The following is a 21,604-nucleotide window of genomic DNA, read 5'->3' as shown; positions in this document are numbered from 1 at the left end:
AAAAGGAATGCCCTGCTGCGGCTGTGGAATGTTACAAGTGCGGCCACATAGGTCATTTTGCCAAGGTGTGCAAGAATATTCGTGGAAGAGGGGGAAGATTTAGCAGACACTTGTTCAACAGACGACCCAGACACACAGTAAGAACTGTTGAAGAGAATCCCGGACCTGACAACATGTTAACCATCAGTAGTCAGAACGCACAGCAAGTACAGATACTCACAGTCACTGCAGTAGAAGGAAACAAAGGACCGTGGGTAAACATGCAGATAAACGGAATATCTCTTCCTATTATGGTGGATACTGGGTCTCCTTATACCATGGTCGATGTCAACACATTTGTTGAAGTACTGTCTGGCAACATACAGGAGTCACAATGCACAGGAGTAAGAGCAACTGGGTATGGTAAAACCCCCATTGATATCATTGTATGCACCTGGGTGAAGTTGCGTTTCCGTGAAAGAGAAACATATTGTAGACTATACTTAGTGAAGAATGGCTCATCCGTAGTAGGATGGGAAGAACAAGCTGCACTACGTGTCAGGATTCATCCAGGGGAAAATGTTCCCATTTTGAGTGTTTTAAAGGACAGCAATGACATTAAAGCTACACTTGCAAAGCAATTCCCCAAGGTGTTTAATGAGAGAATTGGACTCCTGGAGGGGTTCCAACACAAGATAATTCTGAAGAAAGGGGCAATACCCATAGCACATAAGGTAAGAGGGGTTCCCATCGGCACAAAGGAAGCACTTAAAAAATAACTTTCTCGACTGTGTGAGCAAAATATAATCGAACCTATAGAAAGTTCAGAATGGTTAGCCCCTATAGTATTGGTGAAAACCCCAGATGGGTCCATAAGAATGAGCGTTGATCTGAGAGATCTTAATAGAATCATCTGGATACACAGACATCCTCTTCCAAATATAGGAGAATTGTTAACAACCATGAAGCTGGCAACGTTTTTCAGCACTCTAGATTTATTCTCGGCCTACCACCAGATAGCCTTAGAAAAAGAATCTAAGTATTTAACATAATTTATCACTCCACTTGGTGCATTCATGTTTAGAGGAGGATGTTTGGCCTTGCCTAAGCTGTGGCGGTATTTCAAAGACTGATGTCATTTTTATTTGGGGGGCTTTAAGGCGTATAATGCTTCCAAGATGATATCTTAATATCCACCAACACAGAAGATGAACACGATGCAAAACTGATGTGAGTGCTGCAAATAATTCAAAAGAGTGGTCTCACTTTGAAACTTGATAAGTGTAAGATTAAGTGTGACAAGGTGTCGTATTTGGGCCATTCTATTGATGCTGAGGGCATTAGTCCCAAAAAGGAGTTGATGAACACTATATTGGGCATCCTTGAACCAAGGAACAAGGACCAATTAAGATGTTTCTTGGGCATGACAGAGTAATACTCTAAATGTGTGAACAATTACACCAACAAAACTAAAAACATGAGAGAGCTCATGAAGAAATCCACGATATATGTATGGTCAGATGAGCGCCTACACTAGGGATGTTCAATTGTAAAGCTAAAACCATAATCTCAGTTGATGCCGGCAAAATTGGTTTAGGAGGCGAATTAGAGCAACTGCAAGACAAGGGGTTAGTGACAAAAGCATTTGCATCAAGAGTCTTAAGAGGTGCAGAATTGAACTACTCTACGTTAGAAAGAGTGAAGTGGATATTGGAACACTTTAGGAACCTAGTGTGGGGATTACCCATTTTCTTCAAGACTGATCATAAGCCACTAGTACACGTGCTACAATCGAAGACACCACATTTAATATCACAAAGGATTAGATGTTGGATTTTGGATATAATGCAGTACAACATCTACATATGTTATACTCCGGGCAAACTGAATCTAGTGGTTGATTGTTTCTCCAGGTTGCCATGGGATTGTGCAGAGGGTAATGTTAAACTAGAGAAAGAGTTGGGAGGTGAGGATATCATCGCTACCATAAACCCTGGCGTGACAAGAGAGGAGTGGAAGAACATAGCTGATATTGACCCAGAGCAGGTACACATCAGAGAAGCTATTGATAGCGACTGTAACAAGTATGACCAGAGTTTAGGAGATTATGCCCAAATCAAGGAGGAAATGTGGATGGATTTAGGACACATCTATAGAGGAGATCGAGTCATTCCTCCAGTTAAACTAAGAGACAAAATAATTGCTTTGACCCATGAAGGACATTTGGGGAGAAATTTGACCAAGAGTAGAGTAAGGAACAATTACTGGTGGCCTGGTATGTGGAGGGTTGTTGAGGAGAGTGTCAGGAACTGTACTGCATGTGCTACAAGTGATAAAGCAATGAATATGAGAAAAACTCCTTTACAACCTGTAGAGATCCCCAATAGAGTGCGGTCCAATTTAGCCATTGATATCATGGGACTGTATGAAAATCTTGAAGCTGTAAAAATATACATTGCTGTCCTGGTAGACTACACCTCGAAATGGGTTGAGTGGGGAGTTGCAGAAGGGAGCGTCACCACTGTAAAGATTTTGAACTTTCTAAGTGAAATTTTCAACAGAGAAGGTGACCCTAAAGAGATAGTGTCAGATAATGGTGCTCAATTTACCTCACTGGAATTTGAGGTGTTTTTGAAGGAGCGATTGAACATATAACAACATCACTGTACCATCCCATAGCAAACGTACTTGTTGAGAGGATGAACAAGTTTGTGAAGGGTGTGATTCAATTAGCTGTAGCCAACTCACATCTGTTAGGGAGAATTCTCTGTTTGGGCTGAATTTCCTAACCTAGTGAGTCCCCCAGCAGCTTTGCTGGATTTCTGGAGTTTGTTTTTTTCTCCTGCCAAGAGTGAGACTCTTTTTCTCCCACTCTTGGACATGTTTTATGGCGTTCCTTTGACTGCTAATGTGTTTTATGGGCTATGGGGTCCTTTACTCCATAAGGTCTCATGTGTTTTTACTATGTGTGTTACACAGCACCCTCCGTGCAGTGACACAGGGGTGTCATAGTGACACCCCACCATAGACTCCATACACTGGGACTGACTACTGTCTCCCAGGGCATGTAAAGTCACCATTGGCTTTACTAGTCCCAAATTATGAACAGAAACCAGTACAAACCATCATATTGTGGACGTACTGGTCAGGGCAATTCGATTGCCCCGGGGTCTTTTAGTCGAGGGGGCACGTCTCCGTCCCCCCTGATCGAGTTTTGGCTGGTGGCAGTGGATACTACTTTTTATATTCGACGGCGAATATATCCCTTTGTGTGATTGGCCCAAGTGGTGAGCCGGCCGGCTCACCACTTAGCATGTTTGATTAACAGCTAGGCTGAGTGATTGGGGATGTGCTGCAGAAAAGCAGGGCTTTGGGGACTGGAACTTCAGAAGTCGCCACAGGACCTGAGAATCCGACGAGGGAGAAGCTGAGCTGACCTACCACGACGACACCACCGGTGGAGCCCTGCAGAACCGACTCACCACTTCCCGACGACAGAGAAGATCTCCCGGCTGGAGAGGCTTCTTCCCCTGACTGGTGGGCACAACCAGTTTACCTTCTTTTCCTCGCATCCCAGGACGTCTTGTGGTCGAATTGCCCGTGCCAAGCACCCCGGCAACCGGATAGCCACTTACCACTGGACCACGAATAAAAGGACCGCTCCTTTTACCTGAGAACTCCGCGGCTGGTTTCTTCCCTGGCAGTGCAACAGACTCCTGTCTTCCTCCCCGACGAGATCCTCTCTTCCCCCGGACGAAGCACCGACTTGCATCCGCTGCCAGGAACAACTGCCCCCACTGGAGTATTCTCACCACTTTAAGGTACCGTGTCCGCCAAGCCTCCTTTTCTAAAGAGTGCTACTAGGTAATAATAATCCCTTAACCTTCCGGACTGGGCTGGCCGCCTTGACCATCTAACTGGTCCAACTCTTTTCTTTGAACCCTTTCAAGACTTTTGTGCACTGCAAGCGTGTGACCTTGGACACATTTCGTTCTGATCCTCTTAAAGTGGATCCGGCCTTCTGAACTCTAACTTCCTGGTTTTACTTTGCCTTCCTCTCTTGTTGTGTTCTTGTGAAAGTGTTGGGATCTGTTTCAAATTATACTCTGCTTTTCGCTCCCTTTTTACAACGAATTATTAGAGTGCCATCTGCTTTAAGCGCTCACCGCTGTCTGAAAATAAGTGGGGCTTTACTTAATAATTGTCTAATATTATTTTAAGGGAGTGTATATCTTTTAGTGACCGTGTTTTTGAACGGCTTAACATTAGTGCCTGTGTGTTTTACTAGATGTGGTTTTAAATAAATAATTATATCTCTTTTACACCGAGCTCTGGTCAGTGTTTACTTGTTCTACTGTGCTCTTTTGACCTATTGTGAATACTCTGTATACTGCCTAACTCTTCTTGAGGGAAGTGTGACTGTTCAGCCACAGCTACCAAGTGAATCTGTGTGGTACAGACTGCTACCAAGTGGGCTTACTGCCAAACACCTGTAGTCTTAAATCTTTTGCAGTGGTCCCAGAGAGAACTGCACAGGTTTCTGCCTAACAACTTCTATGGAGAGAAGCCCTCAAGGAAGCGCTTTGCACATATAGAACAACTCAACATACCACCACGGATGTAGAACCCTTCACTATGATGCGGGGCAGACGGGCATCCAATCGGCTGAGACCTGCTTGGATGTTCTTGGATACTAACAATGTGCATCTGGACATGGAACAGATTATAAAGAGAGTAGGTGAAAAACAGACAAAGTACAAAGAATACTATGATCTTAGAAATGGAGTCAAGGAAAAGATAATTAAGGAAGGGGATTGGCTGTGTATCAAAGAACCTAAAAAGACATTGAAGGGTGAATCCAGTTTCAGACCACTACACTACAGAGTAGTTCTGGCAAATCAGTTGTGTTGGAGGATGGCAAGATGTGGTCTTGTGATGATATTGTGAGGGTGCAAAATGATGCCAATAGGCCAAGTACCAACAAGTGTAACAACCATGTGACAATGGACTACACTGACTATGAAACACAAGGTAGTGATCGTGATGAGAGAGGCAAAGAACTACGGGGGGGTGGCGAGGTCACCAAAGGTGGGTTATCCAAAAGAAACTGCAAGATGCTTCAGAATTTCAACAGTGACTATGTTTACTACTAGTGATCCTGCCACCATGCTGCCTCCATGTATCCTTTTTTATTCCAGTTTTTCTTTTTATCTATTTTGCTTGTGTTTGTCACTAAGTCTGATTCTGTTACATTTCATGCCCTTTCTGTAACCCAATGTTTTTTTCTTTTTAGTATAAGGAAGGGGGATGTTATGTAGTTCCAAACACTGGTCATCATCACGCAGTGTGTGGAATGCAATGGTGCCATGGCTATGGAATGTAGCCATTCTCAGAACCATCCTGATATGTAACTGGCTGCCAGCTGCGTTAGGCTCTGGGGGGCTTTACTATTAAACCTCATTCTAATGAACATTGCGTGCGAGTATTTTATTACAGTCCATCAGAGCAAGCCACTGTTTGTTATCGTAATATTAGACCTAACATTCATTATGAAGAACTGTCTGCCAAAATCACTTAGGCAAAGAAGAGCGATAAGCGAGTAATACAGATTGCTCAGTGGGCTAAAGTTAACCAAACTGCGACGAGGAACCCTAGATGAGTACAAGAGAATACTCACCAAAAAGAGAGAAAGTACTTTAATGTTACACTGGAGAGGACCCAGAACTTGGATATAAAATTGGAGAAAGGACTTAAGATAGAGAGTGTAGCATGGGAAGCTCGAACCTGGGAAGAGCTGGTAGCTGCTGAGGACCTGGCCAGTGGGTGTACCAAAGAGGCACAGGGAAAGCAAAGGCCTGTGTCATGCAGGGGAATAGAACCTCGAAGAAAGGATAACAGAGTGAGCAGTGGTGTGACCTGGGAAAGGTGGGCTGTTCAGTGCAGAAACAGCACCAAGACCATTGCAGCTGTGGATACTCAAGGCCACAATGAAGAACAACTACAAGTCAGCGTGACCGCAGGAGCCGTACCAAACTGAAGAGTTATCCCCATCTCGAAGAGAGATCAGATGACACAAGCCCATGAACAAGAAAGTAAAAGGAGAGGCAGAGACTTGCAGATGGATCCTGGGAGGAGGGACAGACTCAGCATCCTCATCCCAGTGACACAAGTGTCTATACAAATAAGAATGACTACGGGACTCAGCCTAATTGGCCCAGTGTCACAACAAGTGTTTGTAAAAATAAGAAAAACTAAAGGATTATCCCTACTCATCCCAGTAACACAACACGTGTTTATAAGAGTCAGAACTACTACGAGAGTTAGTCTACTCGTCTCCTTGAAGAGACAAGTGTTATTAGGAACCAGAATAACCCTAAAGAGAGACATAGTGGAACCTGTGTCATTAAGCACTACAAGACAGGAACTGAGCAAACAAAAACTTGCAGTGGTTGGAAATATCTTTTTCAGTCCAAAGCGAAAATCAGCTTAATAGACCAAGAGAAGAGGTATGTAAAACAAGTTGATCATGAGGAAATAAGGAAGCAAAGGAAAACAGAGAATTTCGATCAAGAGAACAAACATTTGAGTCACTCCAAAGTGCTGGGGGAAAGGAACCTTACAGAAACACACCAAGAAGAGGCAGTGAAAAGGGGTTTATACCCAAATGCAGTGAGGAGAACAAATGAATCTCAACAAGTAAACGGGATGCCAGGAGGGTGGGAAAGTGCCTGAGAAGGACTAAAATAATTAATTCAAGAGAAAGCCAAGAACTATTTGAAAATCACCTATCAGGTTTGAGCAGCCTACGCATGAAAAGGGAGCCTTTCATCTGGACTTTTTTTTGGTTTTTGCTTAGTGGTATGGCCAGAAGAGGTTAGCTTTGAGACGGAGGACAGACTGTTTACTTTTTGGATTTCCCTACTGATGACGAGCACACTAGTTCATTTTGTTAGGTAGGGAAACCCATAAAAAAGGGATAGATTCGCAACTTTCTTCTTATTTCAATAAATAATTTGTTGCATATGACACAAACTAATCTCTTACCTTCTTTTGACCTACCACAGTGTGCGCTCATTATATTGCGCTTCTTCGTTTAACTCCACTGTATTTTGCATCCACTGTACTTTATTGTAGTTGTGCTGCAACTGTATTTCACTTCCAGGTGCGCCCCATCTTACATTATAGTACAATTAAGCAACAAAATATGGCAAATTGAGTACGACCAGGAAAGGCAAGGACCGGTACCACTAACCCCAGCATTGGAAACAGCACTGGGCAGATACCAGACACACACACTGACACATGGTCAACAGAGGTAATCCAGCAGGCTTGCCAGAACACCTGTGCCCCCCAACACCTACAAAGCAATAATGAAACAAACAGCACACCCTCTTTCCATACCCCCCTCAATACTTCCATTGAACATGACATCATCATTTATCATTACAGCAGTCTTCATCAAGTCTGTTCTCAAATATCCCACATCTGATTCAAACAACCCAGAAAACTACTGACCAACCTCCAACACACCGCATATATGATTGAAGTTAATACAACAGCACCTCTGGGAACAGGTTTAAAGCAACAGCCTCCTTCACAAGTCATCACAAATATTAGACCGATGGGTCATAATCTACAGTGTTTGCTATGTGGGACAAGCTAAAAAATAATGTTGAAACTCACTCTCTTAAAATACCATCCCATTTGAAATCTCCACTACCTTTGATACTATTGGCCACAAACAATCTGCAAAGAACATTAGAGGAAAATAAAATATAAGTAACAGCTCCATGCTGGATCACTTCATTCATCACCGAAAGGACTGACGCAACATACATGGACTCTTTCACAGCATGTCTTCGCAGCCTCAACTGTGAACTATCCCGAGAATCCAGCCTAGCCCTCTTCAATCACAACATTTTTCCTGCTTTTAACTCATCAATAACTTAGACCACACATGTTTGAAATATGCAATGATACTCAAATCATCTACTAGCTTACAAACCAATCTACATCAAACAAACCAGCTCTTTGAACATGCCAACCTCATATCAATCTAAGGAAGATGATAGAGAGAAACCTATCCCAACAAAAATCAAATCTTTGAAATGCAGTGCAGCAACATTGAAACCCACAGCGCGCAGTATTAGGATCTTGCCCAATGCCAATGGTCAGGTAGCTCAGAACCCTGATGGACAGCACCCCTACACTCAAATTGCAGCTTAAAGCCATTATAAGAAGTTGCTTATTTCAACTATGAATGATCTGACAAATCATGTCTTAGTTTACCTTCCCACATAGAGCCATGGCAGTCATTCCACCACCACACTCTAGAGAAGAGTACACATTTAACCTCTACCTCGGAGTCCAGAATTTGTATTAGTTTCTGTATTTATTTGAAGAAAAGGGAAGTCAATTTAAATCAGAAATTATAATAAACCATTTATGGATGAGGAGGCATTTCCTGGAACAAGTGGGGAGCCAGACAGTTTATGAGGGTGTGTACAACGTGGGACATAGAACAAGGACAAACCGAAACAAAAAAACACATTAACCTGTGGAGAGAACTGAGGGAGAAGAGCAAGAGAGCTTTGATGTGCTTCAGTTCAGAGAAACCAGTCACTAAACGTTGGTGCGTTTTCAGTTGGTATCCGCCATGTGATGTCGAGGTGTGATTGTGTATGGTTTGTTTTGATGTCGGGTGTTGTGAAGTGTGTGTGGTTTGTGGTGCGGTAGAGATATAGTTGTGTTTAGTACCGAGTTTGAGATTGCGTATGCAGAAAGGTACATTTTTAATACGGTTAGTTAGTGGCAATACTTTTCCTACATCTGACATTCCGTATAAATGCGGTACATTTCCCATCCCCAACAAAGCATTCCAGTGTCATGCATTTACCTCTCCAAGCAATTCATTCAGGTGATAACCATTCCCTCTCCCCAGCATTCAATCTTAAGGCAGCACAGTTTCTGCTCTCTAACAATCCCTCTTAGTGCCACACATTTATCACCCCTGGCAGTCCATCTTAGTGTACATTTTTCAAAATGTTTGCCCTATGAGTTGGTTTCTCGGTAGCTATAGCCTAAAGGTAATAAAGAAATGGTCTGACCAACACAGGGAGTGATCTCCCAGCTATCTAAATGAAGGTTTCTTGACATAATCCAATCTAATGTGTTACCTGGATTGTGAGTAGGGGCACTATAGTGTATAGTCATACCATTATATTTAAACTGGTATTCAAAGGTGAGCGCTTCTGAGTCTTCTGAAATATCCCACCATCTGTTGAGGTTACCTAGGACCAAACTAGACTGATTGGGTTCGGCAAGAGAAGTTAAAATATTCATTATAGATTTCAAGAAGTCAGGTGTGTCCCTAGGGGACGGTAAATCAAAATAAAATCTGTACAGGTATTAGCAAAGGAGGTGATTTTCAGGTACAGCAACTCACAGTCATCACAATGAATTGGGGAAGGGATGTGGGATATTTTGACACATTCCAATGTGCCCCACTGCATCGCTTTACAAATGGGGAAAGAAACAGCCCAAAAATGTATGCGCTGACTCCTGTGTAAAACTTAAAGTAACCCAGTTTGGAGTTAATTACAATTCTGCTTGACAGTCCTCAGCCTGGGAAAGTTTGACCCTTCAGAGTGACACTCCACTGCTGGCAGGAAGGCTTAATTGCTGTGGTGAGGTTTTGCATACTCAGAACAAAGGACCTCATCAGACTTTCGTCTGTGGCTCAAGCAAAGACAATGGCAGGCTTGAAAACTCTCCCTACAGGGGAGGGGCAGGATGTTGCATTCTCTGGGAATAGCCTTCTCATTGAATTTCAAAGGACTGACACTTGTGAATGAAGAAAAAAAAACAGACGTGATTTTTGGATTTAAATGCTTACTTTGCCTAAGAACTTCATGACATTTAACATGGCAGACAAAATAAGTAAACGAGTGAAAAATACATACACATGAATCTGAATTTGTGATAGACATATTGTTAGGCCAAATCTTTATGATTAAAATTGACAAAATTCCATGGAAATACAAAGCCAGGTCTCATCGACGTGGGAGTTGGATGTAAATGTAACCCACAAAATATGTAATGTATGTGTCCAATTTTATTAGAGGGCATAATTATATAGATATGTATTTATGGGAAAGTTAATTTTGGTCCAAATAACTGTGGGAGTTTCCCAAGTCACACCATAAAATATGACAACCCTTTCTGTCATCCAAGCAGCGAAGAACAAGGAGGGGACTGTGCTTTTGGCCTATCATAGCCTTGTGGGTGTGGGTTGTAATTGTACCCCTTCCATAAACTTAGTGAAGTCATTTGGCAGGAAAAATAAGGGAACCTCAGAACCCACAGACACACTGATTCATGACTCCATCCTGATTTCTGCATGACGCTCTGTTCTAGAATTCTCCATCTTGTTCCTGATCCAGATTTCTTCACCAAGCCAAGGCCTCAGCATTGCTGAACTCTTTATCAGCTTTGCCCAAATCCTGAAACCATCCCAAAACTTAAGGGAAATAATTCTGATCCAGTCTGGCTTGCTACCATTAATGCTGGCCTGCTGAAACTCGCCATCCCACTGATCTACAGTGTCCAGCAACCGGAAGGGCCACTCCAATCCAATCCAGTCCAGTCTGAGGTACCAGTCCAATTGACCAGAACCGCCCAGCTGACCATCCCGCCAAAAGTGCCCTGCTGTCCGTAGACCCGATCCAGATGACCAGAACCTTGACGGTCCAAATCTTAAAGTGGACAGTGAGTATCAATAGGAATCACAGTGAACCGTAGTATATATTGCCTTGTCATATACCAATCTACAACCTATCCCATCTTTAACTTAAGAACCATAATAGTGTCAGAACCATTCCAGCAACCTTGTCTGTAATTCTTAGTGTTAGCAACAACCTTATTTCATTTTGTTTTTCTTGCACATAAGCCATTAGTGATTTTGAGTAAATTAAGTAATTCCCAGAAAGAAAACGGGGTATTCACCACATGAAGGGTTACAGTGGCCAAGTAACTGTGGAGATTCACGGGTGACATTCTTCTGTTTCTTAGCCATTAATCTGGTTTAAATAAAAACAACCTGTCATTTAAAAAAAAGATTTTCTGCTTTTCTCTGTTCTATTTTTCTAAAAACACCTCATATTCAAATGTGCACAACTTCCTCAATTTTATAGATAGACTTAATTTCAACTCTGACTTAAACCTAAGACCTTCAGCTACACCCACACCTAGAAACAGTGTATTTGACCTTTTTTATATAAAAAAATGCATAGTGAAATTTAGGAATTTTTACACATGTGTCTTCCCATTCAAAGTATTTCCAAACTTCCATTCTGATTCAAAGTGTGTATTGTTGCTTATCTTGTAGCTTATGTTTGTTAGGACCTTTTTAGTGTTGCTCCCATAGGAATTTATATCAATTTAAGGATTTTTGCACACTTTTCATTGTTTCACACAGCCCTTGTCATCTTAAAAGTGTCAAATTTCCAAAAACGTTTTTCTCTCTTGTTTGGGAAGGGAAGATTATATTCAAACTCTGTACTCTGTTCTATATCCCTGAATACCTGCTGCTTACTTACATCTGTGTAGAATTGCTTCTTTGTGAGTGGAGAATTTGCAGGGGTGAAAGCTTAACTTAAACACTATCTTTTCAAACAAGCCAAAACTGTTCTTTTCCCTGTTTTTTATCTTCTCTATTGCTATGAGTGAATTCAACTGCCTTACCTTTCTGATTTGTATTGTCACCACATTGGTGATTGCTGCCCCATATATAAAAACTTGTGTTTTATTTGAATTTTAAATAATAAATAAATATTTACCTTTACCAACCAGCCTGATTCCTGGTCCACTGTGATCTGGGGGTATTTTGAGAAGGGTGTGATATGAGTGGTATATCACTCAGAATATTGAACCTATAGACACAATAAATAAGTATTTCATTTGCGCAGTACATACTAGGCTGAGACCAGGGTGTATTGCCTGATTGAAATCCTTAACAGAGAATAGGTCCGAATCTAACCCTGCTATAAACGCCACCCCACAACCATTCCCTACTAGGCGATTTGTACTGTAGAATTTGTAGCCTTTGTGGGTTAATAAATCTATAATGTGACCGCTTGAGTCCTTCATCCACGTTTCTGTTAGGCACATAAGGACAGTCAATTTACAAATGGGGAAAGAAACAGCCAAAAATGGAAGCGCTAACCTGTGTGTGTGCAAATATCTGCAAAACTGCACATGAGTCACAATTACAAAAGGCTGCACATCCCTGCCACACACAGTCAAAGTGGGGGGAAACAGAATTCTCACTGCAGGAACATGCCAGTGGGTGCTGTTACACTTAACATGAAGCAAGGCCACAGAATTGGGCTAGAAACCGAAAATGTCTTTTAAAATGCAGCTTTTGCAAACTTCAAAGTGCTGTTTTGGCGCTAGATCCATTCATTTTTCAGTGAATCATTGAGAGTAAAAGAATTACAGATCATCCAGTGTGGCCAGAGAAGCCGGGCCTCATTGACTGACAGCAGCTAAGAAATGTATCTCATGAAAAAGGCAACGCAGCAACATTTCTTTCAGTTCCACAGGAAAAATGTGGCTAAAAATGGCAAAACTTGTAACAATTTCAGTTGTGCAGAGAAAACTCCAAGCATAGGCTGGATACTTACTTCCAGACTGCAAACAAATCTCAGCACTTAAGAGATGAACTGGTGCTGAATAAAATGTGTGTGCCGCAGAGGAAACTCTGATGTAAAGGATTCAGTTTAAATGTGCTTTTTCCATGATGAAGTGCAAAATCACCTGTTTGAAAGCATGTGTTTGTGAAAGGCCTAATTCTTTAAATGTCAAAATCCCCTATAAATTGTGTTAATTTTTATATTTTTTAAATGAAAGATTTAGGTGAATCTTAAAGTCAAAATCCAGTTTGGAGTTAATTAAATAATTAATTATGACTTGACAGTGCCCAGCCTGGGAAAGATTGACACTTCAGGTTGACACTCCACTGCTAGCAGGAAGGCTTAATTGCTGCAGGAGGTTCTCGCATATTTAGAACAATGAACTCATTAGTCATTCGTCTGGGGCCCAGCCAAGGACAATGGCAGACTGAGCACTGATACCTTCAGGGGAGGGGCAGGAAACTTCCCTCTAGACCCCCACCCTGATCAAAGGAATTTGACAGATGTTGCCAGTTGAAAGAAGAAAAAAAAAACAACTGCTAAAAGACATTTGTTGTTTAAAATGCCTATGTGTGACTATGTTTTGAAAACCTTTAACTTTGTAACATGAAGGAGGACAAATCTAAAAATTGGTCGTTGTAAATCTAATTTTGTGCTCTTTCTGTGAAGACGTGAGTGAACCCTGTACTACATAAGGAACACAAATTACACCAAAAGAATAATTGTGGCAAAACTATTGATGCAGCTAATAGGATTTTGTATACCCATGTCCTATGGGGTAATTGCCCAGATATGTACTGAATTCGGAATTGTTAGACCTACACGTTATGGTTAAAATTGACAAAATTCCACAGAATGACAAAGACAGCTCTCACTGAGATGGGAGTTAGATGTAAGGATAACCCACAAAATATGTAATATATGTGGCTGATTTTATTAGAGTGCATAATTATAGAAATGTGCATTTGTGGGAAAGTTAAATTGTGGTTCGAATCAATGTGGGAGTTCCCATGTCACATTATAAAATATGACAGCTCTTTCGGACTTCCAACCAGAAAGAGGCAAGTGCCTTGGGCCTATCACAGCTGTGTTGGTGTGGTTTGAAATTCTGCCCCTAGCATAAACTTAATGATGTCACTTGGCATGATAAATATAGATACTTCACCACACACAGACACACTGATTCCTGACTACATCCTGATTTCCGCATGACACCCTGCTCCTGACTTCTTCATCCTGTTCCTGACTTCTTCATCTTGTCCTGATTCCAGACTACTTTGTAAAACCAAGGCCCAACATTTGCTGAACTCTTTTCAGCTAGGCCCAAATCCTGAAACCATCCCAAACAAACTTCAGGGAAATAATTCTGATCCAGTTTGGCTTGCTACCATGCATGCTTGCCAGCTGAAACTCGCCGTCTCACTAACCTACAGTGTCCAGTGACCAGAAGGGCCAATCCAATTCAATCCAACCTGAGGTGCAGTTCCATAGACCAGAACCGCCCAGCTGATCCAATTCCGCCAGAAGTGCCCTGTTGCCTGTAGACCTGATCCGTGATGACCAGGACCTGACGGTCCAATCTTAATTTACATTGGACCGTATGTATCAATAGGAATCCTAGTGACCCAGAGTATATTTGCCTTGTCCTATCCCAATCTCAACCTATCCCACCTTTTACTTAAGAACCTCTAATATTGTCAGAATCATTTTTGCAACCCTGTTTACAATCCCGAGTGTTAGCACTGATTTTTCTCATTTGTTTTACAAAACCATAATCCATTAGTGATTTGGATTAATAAAGTAATTCCCATCCCGAAAAACAGAGTATCCGCCACATGAAGGGTTACAATCGGCCGTGCGTAACTGTGGCATTCTCTTTTTCTTAGTCATTAATATAGTTTCAATAAAACCAATCTGTCATTTTTAAAACCGAATTTCTGCTTTTCGCTTTTCATTAAAACTTACATAACTTCTTCAATGTTATAGCTAGAGACTTAATTTCAACTCTCAATTAAACCTAAGATCTGTCGCTACATCCACAACCGCATTGTGAAACAGTGTATTTGACCCGTTTTTATTAACAATCGCATAGTGAAATTTAAGTGCAGATTCGCCTTTTTGCAAAGGTTTTACACGTGTCTTTTCCCATTTAAAGTGTTTTCTAACTTCCATTCTGATTTAAAGTGTGTACTGTTGATCATATTGTAGCTTATGTTGGTTAGAACCTGTTCAGTGCTGCTCCCATAGGAATTTCTACCAATTTAAGGATTATTGCACACTTTTCATTGTTTTACAATGCCATTTTCACCTGTCATTTTAAAAAGTGTCAATTTCCAAAATGCTTTTCTCTTTTGTTTGGGGAGGGAAGATTATATTCAAACACTGTACTCTGTTTTTATTCCTGAATACCTGCTACTTACTTACATCTGAGTAGAATTGCTCATGTGTGAATTAAGAACTTTGCAGGGGGAAAAATTAACATAAGCGCTATCTTTTCACAAGCCAAAACTCTTCTTTTCCTGTGTTTTCTATTCTGTATTATTATAAGTGAATTCAATTACTTTACTTACTTTCTGATTTGTATTGTCACCACATTGGTGATTGCTGCCCCATATATATATTAAAATGTGTGCTTGATTTGAATTTTAAATACATAAATAAATATTTACCTTTACCAACCAGCCTAAGTCCTGGTCCACTGTGACCTGGGGGGTATTTTGAGAAGGGTGTGATATGAGTGGTATATAACTCAGAATATTGAACCTATAGACACAATAAATATGTATTTCATCTGTGTATTACATGCTAGGCGAGACCAGGGTGTATTGCCTGATTGAAATCCTTAACACACTCTATTACAGTTTGCGTAAAAAGGGCAGGTCTGTCGGGTAAAGTGAGGCCCTGTGGTTGTTTATATTATAATTCACTGTGATCTTTCAATTGGCATTGCTAGTCAAACTTTTATATTGCCTTAACCAGTTCTTGTAGCGGGTGGACAGGGATGCGAGTTGTGCAGCCCTGTCCTCACAAGACAAGACACAGGATCTCTTGGCTGCAGCAACAAGTTCCTTGTCCGTTGCTTTTGGGAAACAGCACCCTATGCTCCTCACTGTCATCCTCAGTGACAAAGATCAAAAGTAAAACCTGTAACCCCACTCAGCTGACCTCCTCATATCAAGCCCCTCCTCTCAAAATGTACTTGTGTACTTGCTCCCATCATTCTTGGAGCCTCCACCCCTGACGACAGAGTGTTGTGTAAATCCCCACCTGCTTTCAACAATAATGTTCATGACCCATCTTCATATGTCCAAAATATCAAGGTAATCTTTTTTGGGCTGAAACATGGCCTGAGCGATGGAAGGTTGCAGTGCCCAGGTGGGTCTGTAAAACCTAGCACAAACCTAAGGGTTTTATCCAGGCTTGGGACCCCAGGGCCAATGGCATAACTAGTCGTGCCTCATAGCCACTTGTGCGCACACAACTAGTTCTGCATAAAATCCTCTATACTCTGGTGCACATTATCTTATTCAGTGGTAGTCCTGCCTCTGCATTTCGGAAATTTGAAGTGGAACTCAAAAACACCCATTTCGAAAATGAACGCATTTACCAACGCACATAATGACTGTTGGGATTGAAATGAGCCTATCCCACCCCCATAGGCACTTCCACATAAGGCGAAACCCATACGAAGCAATTTAACATACAAGGGGGGAGCAGCCGACGCCCTCGGGCACCATATAGATATGTCACAGCACACAAAAGTAAATGCTAACACTAGAAATGCCCACAACCCGCAATGACATTTTTTAATAGGCCCTACACAAGGCAGGCCGCAGACCCATGATTCCCGCTTTCCATGCTCACAAAGCCCAATTTCTACATGCTGGCTCTGCTCGAGCCTTGTTCCCACGAAAGTCCATTCTCCTCTTGTCCCTGTAGTGCTGTGAATAATCAGTATCGCTTTCAGGAATGTGCCAGACACAGAGCGTGAGACAGTATCAGGCCCTGGGATGTGTCTATTCATCTCCAGTAAACTGCCATTGAGAACCCGACCCCAACCCATCCAACCAGGTGGCGGCCGCACATCACTAAGCTGGCCCCCACTCCACTGGCTCTCTGAGAAGCACCCGACCCCCAGGTTCTAACCTCCATAAAGCGCCCACCAAAGATCCAAAGCCCTCAGGACTGCATTTCTCCCTAGCAACAACACATGTCCAAGCAACATGAGGTGCAGAGAAGGGTAAATCAAAGATCAATCCCCAAAGGGGAGACAGTAGGTGCGGGGACTGTGGGATCAATGAGCCCTGAATGTATGGGTCAGCATGACTGTATCTTATCCTCCCCTCTCCCTGGCACCCCTTTCCTGTTCAGCCCAGGTGCCTGCCATAATAAATGAATAGCATGTCTTAGTTAATTAGTTTAGATAGGAAACAGTGTATTTCATGAGTCACCTGACCTTCCCCTCGAGGATGAGCCCAGCTGACCCACGTGGAGCTTGATTGACAGAGAAGAAACAGCCAATTAGTGCTTGGCATCCCCACGGAGCAAGCCCATGTATTGGGTGCCTCCAATCGGGAGCACCAAAATGTCTCATGTAGCTATGACACGTTTTGTGCTTATAACCCCATGTTTTCTGATGAAAGACCAGAGCGCTCTCGAGCAGCAGAGTTCTTTGCTGAAATTTGTATTTTGTATGAGTAAACATTGTTCTTCTTGCAAAGCTATCTCTTGGCTTATTTCTCTAGTGGGTTGTATTTACTCTGGTGTGTGCGTATCCTGGGACTTGCCTTCATGACTCAAACTCGGCCTTCAACTAGTCCTCTGGCCAAGACTTGATTAAATCAGCAAACTCTCATGATGAGATTACCAAGTCTTGCCTTATGCCTTTTACTGCACCCACACTTGCAACGCCCCCTGCTACTAGTACAGTATTAATAATGAATCCTGACCCTGTCAAGTACACCACCCCACTGCTCTCTGATAGAAGGTTTGCTCTTACTATGTACATGAAACAATAAAAGGGCTGCGGTCAATGCGATCTGGATGCTTCAAGCTGGATTTTAACCTAAACCTGTCTGCAACAACTCGACGGAAGTGTGACTCGACAAACCTTCATTCAGAAGTACCAATCAGAAGTGTCTTCTTCCTCCTACAACCCCTTTTATCATGTGAGTCAACTTGATAGAAACACTTAAATTGATGTCATTGATGCTTCAGTAGACATCGACTGGCACTTGCTCGTATTCAGGGTAACTTCGAGTTATATTCAAAATATCTTCTCCATCCAAAGGAGTCTTTTAGTGGTGGGTCCTGTTTTTAACGCATTCCAGCCAGCTCCATTCATGGCTTAGATTGTTCCTTGAACCCAAGACCCCTAAAACACCCATCAATACATTTAGAAGAATTCCCTACCATTTTCTTCCAGCAGAGACTTTAATAGAAACTTTAATAGTTAGCTAATACATAGTTACTCTTTTCATATCCACTTTTATCTGGGCCTATGCTATTTTGTACAGTTTTGCGTCAAGTGTGTTCTTTCTTTCATACTTTCACAGTCCAGTACCTCTCGCAGATTTCATCTTTGAGGTCTGACAAGCTACTTATAATGGGCCACGTATACCTCTCAGAATCTTGGTTCATCCCTTTTGGTGTGTTGGTGGATTTGGTGTTGCTGTAGCTCTGCTATGACATTTTAACATCCTACCTTCTTTTCACAACTATTTCTCTCGCACCTCCGCTGCAATAGGCACCAGATTTTTTGGTAAGACCTTGAAGGAGATATTGACACCTTGGGTGCATTCCTGACATAGAGCCCATGGCACACTGGCTAGGCAGATCACTCACTACACGATAGCCGATCCACCCAAACCGCACAAGGATCTTCAACCTGGCAGCGACTTATAGACCAATTTCTCTGTTTAACACAAAAAGGAAGAGGCATGCAAAGCTATTGCATAACACATAGAAACAGTTACGGATGCACTCATTTAATTCAGTCAGGTAGGCTTCTTTAACAACACCTGACCAAAGACTAATCACAATGGACACACAGACCGATGCACAGGCTGCAACTCACAGTTCTGTGCTACTGTTTAAAAATGCCAGCCCAAATGCTGGCCGCCCACACCCTGTACAGCACTCCGCATCTCTTGAGCTAGATCCGCGCTTTAATCAATAAAATAAATAAATAAGCAGGATTGCTGGTTGAAGGGATGTCAATGACAAAGTGAAGGTCTTCGGTCAACTTCCCTACCAACACATGTAAGGACTCAAACCTGACCCCCAACTAGCCCTACCACCAAGATTTGGTTATATTTGTGAACTCCCATGCTGAGATCTCCAGCTCCTGCCCTATCCTTTTACCTACACACACTTGTAAACAGTCGCCTCATGCTACTTTTTTCATAATGAATCCAACCTCTGCCAAGCGGACCACTCCACTGCTCTCTGAAGTAGGTTTGCGCTTACTAAGTGCCGAAACCGTATAGACATTCAAATCAAAATTGCTCATGTCAATGCAATTCGGACCCATAGCTTTTATCCCATCTGCAACCAGCAACCACTCAAAGGAAGAATGGCTTGACCAAAGAACAAATCAGCAGTGTATTTTCAGTGCTGCCACTTTTTTCATGGTGAAGAAGACCTTGAGTCTTCTTCACCACAAACACCTATGGAACTGATCAGATGTCATTGACTGCTCCGCAGACATCGATCGACATCCGCTCCTGTTCAAGGGAACTTCGATCTAGATTCAAAATATCTGCAACAGTGATGCCCTCTCTCTGGCCTCTGCTCTTCTTTTCCTTCCAGCTTCCACAGCTCTTTGCTGTTTCCAATTCACATGTTCATATCCCGTCAGTGCCCGGGGAAAATACAACCTTGAAAGAAAGCAGTTCCTTCCTGCACCAACTTTCTGCTAACATTGATAATATTGGATCTGTGCACAACTGCCTGGCCCACACCCATGTGTGCCCGTTCTGTTTCTATGGTAAAATACGTCTTCTCCATGGTGACATCATACTTCTACAGCACAAAAGGCGCGCGCCGGCTGCGCTGCAGTGTGTATCGTATGCACTCAAGTATCTAGTGTGTAGGTTTATGCACAGGTGGTAACATCGATTCAACAGCTTTATTAAAAACTACATGTAAGATCTTCCATTAGGGAACACGATAGACTTAAGAATGCCCTGCAGGAACTGGAGGTTGGTTCCTGCATAACCTTTAACTAGTCCCTGGTTAGGATCCTTCTCAATCCCACACCACTTTCAGGCAGACATGGTGGGGGCGAATACATCCACTGTAATGGACAAAAACATGTGATCATGGTATTATTACAACCCATTGCCATTTCGAGAATTTGTATTTTCTTCTAATTTTTTGAGAATCACTTCTAAAGAAATCAGACATCGTTGCTTGGCAACACTGTGTGTGGCCCAGTGGAGACCTCCCCAGCGAACTAACAGCTGCCTGGCTCTCGGTTGTTCCAGGCACGCTCGGAGAACACTTCCACCCCGGGAATAGTAATTACCCCCTTTGTGTTCGGAATGGAGGGTTTCTTTGAAGCCCCGTGTAGGTAGTGCCTTTTCGACAATTAGTAAGACATACCTATTTTTGGGCTAACTTTACATTTTGAGTAGAAACGAAACGCAGAGACTGCTTTACACATCTTTACACATCTGGCTGCTCCTGTGAGCGTCTTTGTTCCGCCACTTAAATGAACAATAATCAACAATGCAATGCTGGCTCGTCGAAGGGCTTCTTACGCGATCACCTGCTGGAGAGGACCAGGTGAAACCAGACTCGCTTCATTTCAGTGTATCGTCAGATGAAAAGCCCGGCCATTCAATCCATGGCCAGCTAGCCCATCTCTGTTGCCAGGTATGCCCCTAGCCACACGACACGGCAAGCCGCACAAGAGACTGCTCGACCCCTTTCTTTAGATCAGACGTCGCGTCGCACGCAGATACGCCTTAAACAGCCCACCCCAGAGCCAGGCAATAACAGTGAATACGCAGCCTTACTGTCTCTTTCGCAGGCTGGTCGGCGGGTCCATGAATCAGAGCAAAACATCCACGTTACATTTGAGCGCTCCGGGAAAAGCCCAGATGGCGCGTAATCTCCTTTCACTGACCTGGTGTGCTCCACTGTTGTACACACAATGAGAACTCACATCAACCCGCCCTCCCCTGTGTGGCAACAGCGTGCAGCGGAGGCGGCAGAGCAGCCCTGCCAGTCTACTCTCTGACTGGCTGCGACCACGCAATGCCTGGTTCCTTCCCTCAGGGACAGCCGGGGATAGTGAGCGCTCACTGCCAGGGGGTGCCACCTACCTCGTTATTCAGTTCTGCGGCTCGTGGTGTGCTTGGCGGGCCGTCTCCATGCCCTGCTTCTGCGACCTCAAGCTTGGCGTGTGTGGCTCTGCAGTGTAGGAAGTGGCAGGAGACCGTGCCCGCGTGTGAGTGTCCTGTGTGTGTGAAAGGCAGAGCGGAACGGAACGCGTTGTCTGCCCAGCAGCAGCCGAGCTGGGGTCTGCCGCCCTCAGCTCCTGCTCTCACCATACACAAGGAGGCGCTCGCTGTCTCTTCTCAGCCGCTCTAAATGCCCCGCAGATAATGGTTTCATACTGACGCAGCCCATGAGCTCATAATTGCTGGACACCCCCGCCTTCTTCAAGCACCCTCACCCATATGGCACGAAGAAAACCCCGCCTGTGAAAGTCAGCTGGCACATCGGCTTCCTCACTGTTTGTTCCCGTTTAATAGCGGTACACGAGGTTTGTTCTCAAACTTGTTTCCTGCTTTCTTCCCTCTGGCGGTATCCCGAGCAGAAGACACAAGCTGGGACAGGAAGGGTGATGTCAGTATTGTTCACCGTTATATTGTATGCGACCTCTTCTTTTATAAGTGCAGCTTATTGCTTAATCATTTGGAGAG

General features: G+C 43.0%; 1 protein-coding gene across 3 annotated transcripts in view; it reads right to left on the bottom strand.

The window, feature by feature from the left end:
• PKIA (cAMP-dependent protein kinase inhibitor alpha) overlaps positions 1-21,395 on the bottom strand; it is a 236,247-nt gene extending 214,852 nt beyond the window's left edge. The window contains exon 1 of one of the 3 annotated variants that reach the window (XM_069621240.1): positions 21,002-21,395. In XM_069621240.1, the coding sequence (XP_069477341.1) occupies positions 21,002-21,229 (228 nt within the window). In that variant the 5' untranslated portion in view covers positions 21,230-21,395. Of the gene's footprint in view, positions 1-20,442; positions 20,465-20,802; positions 20,929-21,001 lie in introns of those variants that run through there. The other 2 variants (XM_069621241.1, XM_069621242.1) reach the window with 2 other exon arrangements.
• Positions 21,396-21,604: the final 209 nt, after the last annotated feature.

This window comes from Ambystoma mexicanum, chromosome 5q (assembly GCF_040938575.1).
Source record: "Ambystoma mexicanum isolate Mex_15411 chromosome 5q, UKY_AmexF1_1, whole genome shotgun sequence".
Lineage (NCBI taxonomy): Eukaryota > Metazoa > Chordata > Amphibia > Caudata > Ambystomatidae > Ambystoma > Ambystoma mexicanum.
The sequence above is the reverse complement of the archived record's forward strand: the minus strand, read 5'-3'. Positions and strand labels throughout refer to the sequence as shown.